The sequence below is a fragment of the Cryptomeria japonica genome, chromosome 10 (genome assembly GCF_030272615.1).
Source record: "Cryptomeria japonica chromosome 10, Sugi_1.0, whole genome shotgun sequence".
Lineage (NCBI taxonomy): Eukaryota > Viridiplantae > Streptophyta > Pinopsida > Cupressales > Cupressaceae > Cryptomeria > Cryptomeria japonica.
The window spans coordinates 774004507-774016584 of record NC_081414.1 but is presented as its reverse complement, the minus strand read 5'-3'; the positions used below and the strand labels follow the sequence as shown (position 1 = coordinate 774016584).

The 12078-nt window shown below is 39.6% G+C and overlaps 1 protein-coding gene across 1 annotated transcript; it reads left to right on the top strand.

Annotated features, from left to right (window-relative positions):
* The first annotated feature begins 834 nt into the window (after positions 1-834).
* On the top strand, positions 835-10220 carry LOC131026998 (G-type lectin S-receptor-like serine/threonine-protein kinase At1g34300). Its single transcript, XM_059212792.1, has 4 exons — positions 835-1200; positions 1378-1622; positions 9703-9915; positions 10175-10220. The coding sequence occupies exons 1-4, from the start codon at positions 835-837 to the stop codon at positions 10218-10220; spliced, it is 870 nt and encodes a 289-aa protein (XP_059068775.1).
* The last annotated feature ends 1858 nt before the right edge of the window (positions 10221-12078 follow it).

Sequence of the window (12078 nt, the reverse complement as noted above, 5' to 3'; positions counted from 1 at the left end):
TTACTTTTTAGGCCTGCATATTTGAGGAGATGAAAATGAGGTGAGGCAACAAATTGCCCCACCAACTTAGGAATAGTGTTTGCCCCTTGTGAATCATCCGAGTTTGATTCCCACCAAAAAAGAGAGAATCTCCACAAAAAAATTAGAGAAAAAATGAAAATGAAATTTATTTAATTATTTTTAACTATTCATATTACAAATTTAATAAGATCATTAGATTTATTAAATTTAAGAGCTTAAACTTTTAAACTGAATTTCTATACAAAATTTATGAAACCACTAACTTTAAAATATTCCTAAAAAATCTCAACAACTTCAAACTCTATTTTTTAGGAAGCCTACCCTAACTTTTCTCTCATAAATTAACTTCAATTTTATTTTTCTTTTAAAACCTCACATTCCACAACATTCAGTGAAAATGATCTCTGTTCAGGTCGTATCGGTTGATTTCAACTGCATAGCCAGTAGGTAATCTGTTACCGACCATTTTAAAGACGATTATTTTGAAGAAGATAAATACTAGAAGCCTGGAAACGCGCATAAGGATGTCGGTGTCCCCTGTTATACGGTATTGTGTACTCAATCCCGGATAGAAAAAGAGCAGGATTAAAAATGTGTATAAAGAGGAGGATCAAACAAGTATTGGTTGCTTGGAACTGCACACCCAATAATCTGTTAGCCCCCAGTAAGCATCAAATTATGGCAATCCCAATATTATGTATTGAGCAAGGGGAGTAGCAATTTCGCACTATCAGCAGCACCCACCACTTGAATTTGGTTAGATTAATTGGGTTTTGCTCAGAAGACCGGCATAGGCTGCTGGTTTATGAATTTATGAAAAATTCTTCTCTGGATACATTCCTTTTTACTTCTTCAGAGCCAGCCAAGACAATAGATTGGGACACCCGGTTTAACATAGCCTTTGGAACTGCAAAGGGTATTGCCTACTTGCATGAGGAGTGGAGGGATTGTATCGTTCATTGTGATATTAAACCAGAGAATATACTCTTAGATGAAAATTTCAATGCCAAGGTCTCTGATTTTGGGCTCTACAAACTCATACATACCAGAGCTCATCGGAACCTATCATTGAGCAGTGTTCGAGGAACCAGAGGATATTTGGCTCCAGAATGGCTTGCCAATTTACCCATTACATCCAACTCTGATGTCTACAGTTATGGCATGGTTCTGCTGGAGATTGTAAGTGGTAGAAGAAACTTTGATATCTTGGCATCGGAAAGGAAAAGGTTCTCAATATAGGCTTTTGAGGAATATGAAAGGGGAAATATTATGAATATCATTGATGAAAAACTTGGTACAAATTTAAATATTGATCAGATTCAAAGATTGATTGAGATCAGCTTTTGGTGCATTCAGGTGCAGCCCTCTCAGCGGCCATCTATGGGGAAAGTTGTCCAAATGCTAGAGGGGGTTTTGCCCATGGAAAAACCCCCTGCTCCTAAACATTTGGAGAGTCTTCAAAACGATTCCAGCAGCAACACTAGCCAAACTGCAACCTCAATGCTTACAAGTTTTGATCCTCAGACACCCACTTTCTCTGTAAATGGTGTCCTGCCTGCAAACTCTTCTATATGTTTGGCAGAGACACTCTCTGGTGGTAGGTAGTTTAACACCTGAGTCATAATATTCAATAGTAGGACAGGATTGTGTAGCTATTTAAGAGGACTTGGAATTCTCTTTGTAACCCTCTGTAAGTGGATTGTCTAGGATATCCATTATCTGATTTCTAGTTTTTAATTGATAAAGTGGAATTACTTGCTAAATTTATACAGTTCTAGTTTTGAATTGATAAAGTGGAATTACTTGCTAAAATTATACAGTTCACCCTGATATTCCAGAAGTAAAACACTCATTTTGAGGTTTTGGGTAGAAGGGAAAAATATATGTTTAAGAAACTTTCATGTTTTCCATTGATCATTTAGATTGATTTTCCAGCATGACTCAAATATTTTCAGAATAAAAACCTAACACTACAAAGATAAACATTCAATATTAGTAAAATAAAAAGGAAAGACTACATTTACAACTATATTAAGAGTGAAATCAATAAATAAAAAATTGTATTAAATTAGCATTCTCTCTTGAGCGACACTCCAGAATGCAAAATAGTTCATATACAATTATAAAAAAGAAAAAAAGAGGTTCAGTTATAGTTACTCTCACTATAAAAAATGAGGTATCTAAATGTCAATCCGACACCTTTTTGACGTGTACATGGACACTTGACAATCACAATCCAATTGAAACAGATATTTGTCCTCCTTATCCAAACTATATTTTCTTTAGTTGATTTATATTACTTATAATAAAATAACTTCACATTTAAAATAACATAACATCATTATTCACATTATAGATTTTTACTAAAATGAGCTATTTTCTTTTCTTTTCCAAAAAAAAAGCCTACTCCAATGCATACGAATGAAATGGACTACAAAGAAGAGATGCACGAAAAAATCATCTAGAAAAGCTTAACATCAAACGCAAGTAATAAATGTTAAAGGTTACCAAATTCAAAGCAATCAAGGTAATAAAACTATGTAACCTAGAAAAATTGAAATAAGAAACTACAAGACTATGCTAAGCTACCACAGACTCTAAAATCCTACAGAACATCCAAGATTACTAATGAAACAAATAGAAGAAGTAAAATAAAACAAGTAAATCTCCAATTGATGTCTCATTGTTACCTATCACCTTTGATCTTGGTTGCCGATGTAGTTGCTCTCAGATTGCACTAATTTTGATTTTCAAGATGACAATAGATGAATGTTGTTGTTTGCTAAATGCTCTGTGATTTTACTACAAGATAACGACTAGTTTCAAGTTTGGTGGAAAAATGAATCTTTGATAGACTTTGAATGAGCAAAATCCTACATGGCAAGGATCAACGATTGAGAGTGAATCTTGACAGATGAATGGCTATGAATGATTGGTTAGAATGTGAGAGAAATGAGGAAGATGTTCCTCCTACACATGCAGGATGGAGGAAAAGGTGGAAGAGACCAAGTGGTAACATGCTCACCTTGAGCAAAGTTGAAAACCCCAAGAATGTAGGATGGTTGGAGATGATATATTAAATGTAGGACAAGTGAATGTTGACTAGGGTGAGGTGGACAAAACCTCCTCCAAAGATGTAGCAGTAGTGGAGAGAATATAGGGAGTAAGAGGATAGCTAAGTATTTGTTAGGGTTTCAAGCAGATCCGAAGCAAATATGAACTAACAATTATATGCATATTTAAATACAAAAGATAAAGAAATAAAACAGAACACAGATAACACAGAGATTTAACGTGGTTCATCCAGAATGGGTTACGTCCACCATACACAGCTGTCCAATCTTTCTTATTATCCAGCAAAAACAGTACATCAACCTTACAATGCCTTAAGCATCCCAGCGGCTTATAACATGTGTTTTTAGGGCAACAAACAAAGTCGGCCTTTTTAGGGTTTTATTACAATGTCGGTTTTCATCAACGAAAGACGGCAAAAAAAATTTTCTCGGGGGCTGCTACCCCTGAACCCCCACTTTTCTCGGGGGCTGCCGCCCCCAAACCCCTGTGCGGGGCCCAGCCCGGCCCTGGACCCCGGCGAGGATACATGCTGAGTGTACAGTACTTTGCTGATCAGTCACCACATTTCAACAATCTCCCACTTGGAGACTGATTAGGCTCCACACCGAACAATCTCCCACTTGGAGATTGATACTACACGACACCACTGTACATGCAACATCCGCTGGATAAAACACTAGGACTTGACTGGTATAAATTCCACAATTATCAATCAAGAAGACCAACAGAAACTAATGAAGAAATCAGCTTCTCCTGTGGAACTGCCTTTGTGAACATATCTGCAGGATTCTCACTTGTGTGAATCTTCTCAAGCCATAACTGACCCTCCTCCAAAACAGTCTGGATGAAGTGGTACCTGAGCTGAATGTGCTTTGTCCTTGAATGAAAAGCAGAGTTCTTTGCAAGATGAATGGCACTTTGGCTATCAGTATACAATGGGCTATCCTCTTGTGTCTGACCCAATTCCTTCAGAAAACATTGCAACCAAATCATCTCCTTGCTGGCTTCTGTAGCAGCAACATACTCAGCTTCAGTGGTTGAAAGTGCAACAACCTTTTGCAGCCTAGAAATCCAACTGATTGTAGTTCCCCCTATAGTAAAAACATACCCTGTAGTACTCCTCCGTGAATCAATATCACTCGCTAGATCAGAGTCAACAAATCCACTCAGAGCAAAATTAGATCCTTTGAAACATAATGCCTTCATAGTAGTTCCTTTCAAATACCGAAGAATCCATTTCACAGCATTCCAATGTTCCATACCTGGATTACTCATAAACCTACTCACAACTCCCACTGCATGTGCAATATCTGGCCTTGTGCATACCATTGCATACATCAGACTGCCACCAACTGATGAATACGAGATGTTAGACATTTTATTAACCTCTTCCTGTGCCTTTGGGCACATCTCCTTAGTCAATTTGAAATGACTAGCCAAAGGTGTACTAACTGCTTTTGCATCTTGCATGTTAAATCTTTTCAACACTTTCTTTATATACTCACTTTGGAACAAATTCAAGGTTCTATTTTTCCTGTCCCGTGTAATCCTCATACCGAGAATTTGCTTAGCTGCACCCAAATCCTTCATAGCAAATGATCTAGCTAATTTCTGTTTAAGATCATTTATATATTGCATGTTAGACCCAGCAACAAGCATGTCATCAACATAAAGCAACAGGATAATATAACTGCCATTATCAAATCTCTTAAAATATACACAATGATCAGAATGACATCTATGATAACCGTGTTCAGCCATGAAACTATCAAATTTTAAATACCATCGTCGAGGTGCTTGCATTAGGCCATACAGACTTTTCTTCAACCTGCACACCAAGTTCTCCTTACCTTTGACCTCATATCTCTGTGGTTGCAACATGTAAATTTCCTCCTCCAAATCTCCATGGAGAAAAGCTGTTTTGACATCTAATTGTTCAAGATGTAAATCATCTGCAGCCACAAGACTAAGTACAGTTCTAATTGAAGTCATTTTTACAACTAGAGAAAATATTTCATCATAATCTATACCCTTTTTCTGTGCAAAACTTTTTACCACAAGTCTGGCCTTGTATCTTTTCTGACCTCCTTCCTCCTCCTTCAGCCGATAAACCCATTTGTTAGGCAAGGCTATTTTTTCTGTAGGTAAAAGGACTAAGTCCCAAGTCTTATTTTTCATCAAGGAGTCCATCTCCTCTTTCATGCCTAGCTCCCACTGTTGTTTGGCATCTACCTGCATTGCTTCTTCATATTCTTTTGGTTCACCAGAATCCGTTAATAAAATAGAATACAAAGAAGGAGAAAATCTTTCAGGGGGTCTACTTGTCCTCGTAGAACGTCTAACACTTGCAGGAGTTTGTGGGACAATCTGTTGTTGCTGAGCATCAGGTACCTATAGCATTTCATTTTCAGGAATCTCATCCAACACCACATATTCTTGTTTGTCCTGTTCATGCTTCTTTTCCTGCATCTGTTCTTTATACATAACCTTCTCATTGAATATAACATCTCTATTTCTAATTATTTTCTTATTTTCAAAATCCCATAACCGATAGTCATATTCATCTATCCCATATCCAATGAAGGTACATTTCTGAGATTTAGCATCAAGCTTGGTTCTATTTTCTTTATCAACATGGACAAAAGCTTCGCAACCAAAAGTTTTTAGAAAAGAATAATTTACCTTTTTACCAGTCCATGCCTCCTCTAGAATACCACCATCCAAAGGGGTTGAAGGTCCTCTATTTATCAAATAGACAGCAATATGTACAACATCTACCCAAAAATGTAAGGGCAATCTAGCATGCAATCTCATGCTCCTCGCACGTTCCATGATAGTCCTATTCATTCTCTCTGACACACCATTTTCTTGTGGAGTTCCTGGAACTGTCTTCTGCTTTCGAATTCCATTTAAGGAACAATAATCTTCAAATGCTTTGCTGCAATACTCACCTCCATTATCTGATCTGAGACACTTCAACTTTTTTCCTGTCTCATTCTCAACCAAAGCTTTCCATTTCTTAAAAGTTTCAAAAACATCTTATTTTTGTTTTAGGAAATATACCCATGTTTTTCTAGTTGAGTCATCAATAAAAATAACATAATAACAAGAGCCACTAAGAGATGATACCTAAGCTGGTCCCCATACATTTGAATGTACAAGCTCTAACTTCTCACTCTTCTTCTCTTTCCCAACCTTGAGAAATCTGACTCTTTTCTGTTTACCATAAACATAGTTTTCACATAACTCTAAATCAATCTTCTTTAGTCCCGACAATAGATTTTTGGAGTGAAGAATTTTCATCCCTTTCTCACTCATGTGCCCAAGCCTATGGTGCCACATTATCAAATCTGTTCTTGCAACATTTATTGTTGTTGTCCCTGCAGTAACTTTATCTATAGCAGCTAAGGTAGAGTAAGTGTTACCAGTACACAGATATAATGTGCCTACCTTCGCATCTTTAGCTACTACTAATAATCCTTTAGTGACCTTCCACATACTGTCTGTAAAGCGGAAAAATCGCGATCGAACCCTAGTTGCTCTCCCCTCTTCCGACTCCGAGGAGAGAGAAGGGAGGTTCGCTAGGATTCGATGGTTTTTCACTTAGGGGAGAGACTTTACATTCAAAAGAGGGGTTGAAACTCATAAGATCCAATCCCACACAATGTAAGATTGGATGCTAAATGAATTTCAAGGGTTAGGAAAGCAAGGCTACCCTCTTTTGTAAAGAATGTTGTTAAGGAAATTAAGCTAGGAATGCATAGAAAGTCATAAAGATTCGCTTATAAACTGAGTTCGGGTTATAGGATGAAGCTGCGGACCTGGAATTAGCGGTAAAATGTCGATACGGCGCTGTCCTGCAAATTTGAGCAAAAGTTGTCGGGACGATGGCGCCCGGCACCACGGTCCTCCGAAAAATCCACGAAACGAAGGGGGATCTGTTCGTCTCTGCACAAGGATTCCAGATCTTCAATTTCAGCCGCGTACCTGCAACCTACACACAGAAAAGCGAAGACGATTGGGGGGTTAGGGATTAGGGGTTTGCCTTTAGGTCAAACCCCGGTTTTGGAATTAACCAAGAAATGAGCAAGTGCTGTAAATGTAAATGTATGTAAAACAAGTACTAATACCTTGTTCTAAGGATGTTTGTATCCTTATGTGCGAAGGTTTAGATGTTGTATGTTGTATGTTGTAGTAGTATGTTGTATGTAGCATGTAGTATGTGATCTCCTCTTCAATGGTTGAATCCTTGTCTTGAATGCAACACTTAGCCTTGAATGGAGACTTAGAAGGAATGCTTGAATGCTTGAATGCTTGAGTATAGTTTCCACGCCTTTTTCATCATCTATTTGTTATTTTTAAATGAGAGAGAAAAATGTAGTTTATATACTTGTCATTTAGGGCTGATAGACTGATTTTCCCGACCTTAGGCCGACCAGGAAAGTTAATTTCCAATTTGCAAACAAAAAGACCCGAGACCCCTTAGGAGACCGGGCCCAAAATAGGACCCAGGGACCAGGGCGCTGGGCGCCATGGTCCTGGGGACCAGGGCGCTGGGCGCTCTGGTCCCACCTCCCGGGACAACAGGGTGCAAGGAGGTTCAGGCCAGGGTGCTTGAAAAATGCAGTTTTCAGTGTCGTGAGCAAGTTTCAGGGTCTCCATTCAGGTTGTGTGTTGCGTCGCCATCGTGAAGACCGAAATGCAGTCGAAATTGCAAGTGTCACAATTTTAGGACGCTACACTGTCTGAGAAGGTAACTATGCAACCTTCACTACCTAGTTGCCCTGTAGATATTAAATTTCTTCTTAGATTAGGAACATGTCTTACCTCCTGCAGAAACCAGTCATTACCATTCTGCAACTTGATCTTTATCTTTCCTTTTCCAACAATTTGACAGGGCTCATCATCACCCAAATATACCTGTTCAAAATCACCTTGAACATAATCTAAAAAATATTTTCTATGGGGTGTAGCATGACATGAAGCCCCAGAATCTATTACCCAGGAATCATTAACATTATCCAAACATAAGTTTAAAGCATCTTGTAAAGTATTACTTGCAATATTAGCTTCTTTACTGTCATTTTCATTTTTGTCTCCTTTTTTATTTTTCCGAGACCAACAGTCTTTCTTTAGATGACCAGGCTTTCCGCAGTACCAGCAATCTTTCTTTCCATTAGATTGAGAACGTCCTTTCTTTGACTTCCCTCATGACTTCTCATTCCTAGGGCCTTTTCCTCTTTCCTTTGATCTTCCTCTGTTCTCCACATTCAAAACACTACCCGATGATGTTGGAGTCTCACCTGTGCTTTTCCTTCGCATTTCCTCCCTTAGGATAACACCAACAATATCATCAAATACCAAAGTATTTTTACTAAAGACAGAGTTAATTATAGCCATAACCAAGCTATTCCAGCTTTCTGATAAAGAACATAAAATCAAGAGAGCCCTAACCTCTTCTGCAAAGGTAATTTTTACCGAAGACAATTGACTGGTAATTGTATTAAATTCATTTAAGTGCTCCACTACAGATCCTCCCTCACTCATTTTCAAATTAAACAAACACTTCATAAGAAATACCTTATTCGAAGCCGAGGGTTTTTCATACAACTTAGCCAATGTTGCCATCAAATCTACAGTTGTTTTTGCTTCTGTTATATTGAATGCTACAGATGACGCAAGACACAATCGAATGGATCCTAGTGCCTTTCTATCTAAAATGTCCCACTCTTCATTTGATATTGTGGTCGGTTTCTTTGCCTTTCCTTCCAATGGCCACCACAAATCCTTTTGATACAAGTAATCCTCCATCTGCATTTTCCATAACTGATAATTCTGGCCGTTAAACTTTTCGACCTTGAATTTGGAATCCTCCATTGCTCCCACTCAAATCTGAAAGTTCTGCCAATTTACAAAAAACCTCGCTCTGATACCAATTGTTAGGGTTTCAAGCAGATTCGAAGCAAATATGAACTAACAATTATATGTAGATTTAAATACAAAAGATAAAGAAATAAAATAGGACACAGATAACACAGAGATTTAACGTGGTTCACCCAGAATGGGTTACGTCCACCATACACAGCCGTCCAATCTTTCTTATTATCCAACAAAAACAGTACATCAACCTTACAATGCCTTAAGCATCCCAGCCACTTATAACATGTGTTTTTAGGGCAACAAACAAAGTCGGCCTTTTTAGGGTTTTATTACAATGTCAGTTTTCATTAACGAAAAACGGCAAAAAAAAAATTTCTTAGGGGCTGCCGCCCTCGAACCCTTGCTCGGGGCCAGCCCGGCCCCGGACCCTGGTGAGGATATGTACCTAGTGTACAATACTTTACTAATTAGTCGCCACATTTCAACAGTATCTTCCTCCCCTTGACTAGGACTTAGAAGTTGGAGATTAAATGTAACTAATTTAAATAGTAGGAAAAAATAATTTATTTAGCCACATAAGAATGAGTTGGAAAATAAGATGGTGTAGAGAAAGAAATGATGTGGAAAAAACTTAATTAAATAATTAAAAATTATTGAATATATATGAGTTTATCAAAATACGACCTATCTAGCTCGGACCATTACGGAATGATGACGTTCATGCAGGGACTCACAGGAGGCCGAGCTAGGGTTTCACAGCCCTAGCTCACAAGTGGCTCTGGTGCAGGTTTGTGCAAGGGAGGGCAGTGCAGGGTGTCAGGGGAGAACAGTGGCGAAAGGTGCTGGCAGGGTTCGACAGTGGGTGTGGTTGTGGTTGCTGGGAGGGGTGGAGGCTGAGTGGGGATGGGGCTCTGGCTTGTTGCGGCCCGTGGCATTCCCGTGTGATAGGGAGATTCTGTGGGCCTCTCTTTGGTGGTGCTTGGGAGGGGAGGTGCCTTGGGTGTTGAGCCTCCATGGGTGGCCCTTTGGGGTGTGGGCCCTAGGCACTTTTGTTCTATTTTATTTTTTTGCACGCCGATGGCAAGTTTTGGTGGTGAGGCCTTGCAGGTTGCTCCAGCCATGGATTTCCATGTTGTGATGGGCTCAAAACCCCCACTTTAGAGTATGAATACTTTTAACAATAATCTTTTCTCATCAGGTTTGAGGTTTGGGAGTGTTGGCAACTCTCGCATGGTGAAGATTAATGGTTGTCTAGAGAGATGCAGTGAGAGGCCGAAGCTGGTTATTCCTTCTGAGATGATAGCTGAAGACATTGAATCTTTTTCAAATCACTCGCTATACTGCAAATTTTTGGGAATGAGGGTCTCCTTGCAGTTTTTGGAAAACTGGGCATAATGGACTTGGGCACTGGAAGGGAAAATGGAGATTATGCTACTAGCAAATAACTACTTCATGGTTACTTTCAACTACATGGAGGATCGCAATAGGGTCTTTGAAGGAGGCCCGTATTTTTACAACCAGGTGGGATTATTCATCAAGCCTTGGTATGCAAGGTTTAATCCTTCAAAGGAGCTCTCAAATAGGGTTCTAGTATGGGTTCGGTTACCATGTTTTCTAGTGGAATGCTGTTGGGAGGATGTGCTACAGATGCTTTCCGCACTACTTGGGAGGCTAGTGGGATCCTCATCACAAACCCTAGGGAGAAAGGTAATGACCTTTGCACGTATCTGTGTTGAAATAGATTTTAGTAAACCCTTGCCAGATGCTATAGATATGTGCATAGGCTCTTATTATTGGGTTCAACAGTTAGATTATGAGACTTTACCATTTTGTTGTCGCTTGTGTCATGAGTATGGTCATTTACAGCATAAGTGCCCTAGATACAAACCGGTGGTGCGACAACCTTAGCAATCAGACCCAAGCCTAGGTAGGGCTAAGAAAGGGAAAGCTGCCATGTCGGTCGAGGTTGAGGGTGCTGATGGTTTTGTCTTAGTTAAGACAAAGAATAGGAACAAAGAACAAAAGAGGCCCTTAGAGGAGAGACAAGAGGAGGATACCTTTAATAGATTTGAGGTCTTAGACGACCTTAGCCATCAGGAAGTAAATCTGGGGTTAACCCCTCTAGATCAAGGTGCATCAGGAGGGGTTCCAGAAAGTGTAATTGAGGACTCTACCCATGCCCTGCTAGTGGTTGGAAGCCAGCAGATGGAGATGGACCAGACAGGGGGCGTACAGTTGGGATTGGCTCCTGGTTTTGAGGTGAATTTGGTTGAGGGGGAGGGTTCTCTGATAGATTTGAAATTGGAACCGGTTGGGGTAAAAAGTAATAAATCCTCCATTCACCTGGGTCTACATCAGAAAGATATTAAGAAAAGTGCTTCAGAGAAGAGCTCAAATGTTGGCAGAAAGAAGGATTTGGATAAGATCAAATTGATGGGGGAGAATTTGGTTGAGTCAGGGTCAGTAAAGACTTTGGATTCACACTTTTCCAATCCTCCAAAATGATTATGCTTTCATGGAATGTAAGGGGCTTGAACAGTGGCCCTAGACAAAAAGTTGTTCGGGATTTGATTAGGAGTCATTCACTTGATGTCCTATTTTTGCAAGAAACTAAACTTTCAATGGAGAGTATGATGGATCTGGTGCCAAAGTTGTGGGGGTGAGGCGAGTGTCAGTGTGTTGGGGTAGTTGGTTCCTTGGGAGGGGTACCTATCTTTGGAACCCTTTAAGGTTTTACCCTGTCTGGTGGGTTGCCTCCAGATCCTTTTTATCCGGGGCTCTATCTAGTCTTGAAAGTGGGGAATTCATCTTGTTTTCGAACATCTATGCTCCCACTAATCTTCAGGGTAAGAAAAACTTATGGTCTCATGTTTCTTGTATGTGAAGGCTAGCCCCTTTTCATCCTTGGATTATGGCAGGAGACTTCAATGCCATCCTGGAGTTGAGTGAAAAGAAGGGGGGTGTTATGCAGTTGGAACCTTCTTCTTTCCTTTTTCAGGATAGTATATCCTTGTTGCAGCTAGTTGACATTAAGCTTGGCAATGGTTTGTTCACTTGGAACAATAGGAGGGTGGGAGAGTATTGGATTGCAGAGAGGTTGGA

Bases quoted from the DNA above. Each gene is read 5' to 3' on its own strand.
- LOC131026998 (XM_059212792.1), top strand. From the start codon at position 835: ATGAAAAATTCTTCTCTGGATACATTCCTTTTTACTTCTTCAGAGCCA. The intron at 1,623-9,702 runs GTAGTTTAACAC...ACGTTCATGCAG, and splicing joins GAGACACTCTCTGGTGGTAG to GGACTCACAGGAGGCCGAGC. The intron at 9,916-10,174 runs GTGTGATAGGGA...TTTTCTCATCAG, and splicing joins TTGCGGCCCGTGGCATTCCC to GTTTGAGGTTTGGGAGTGTT.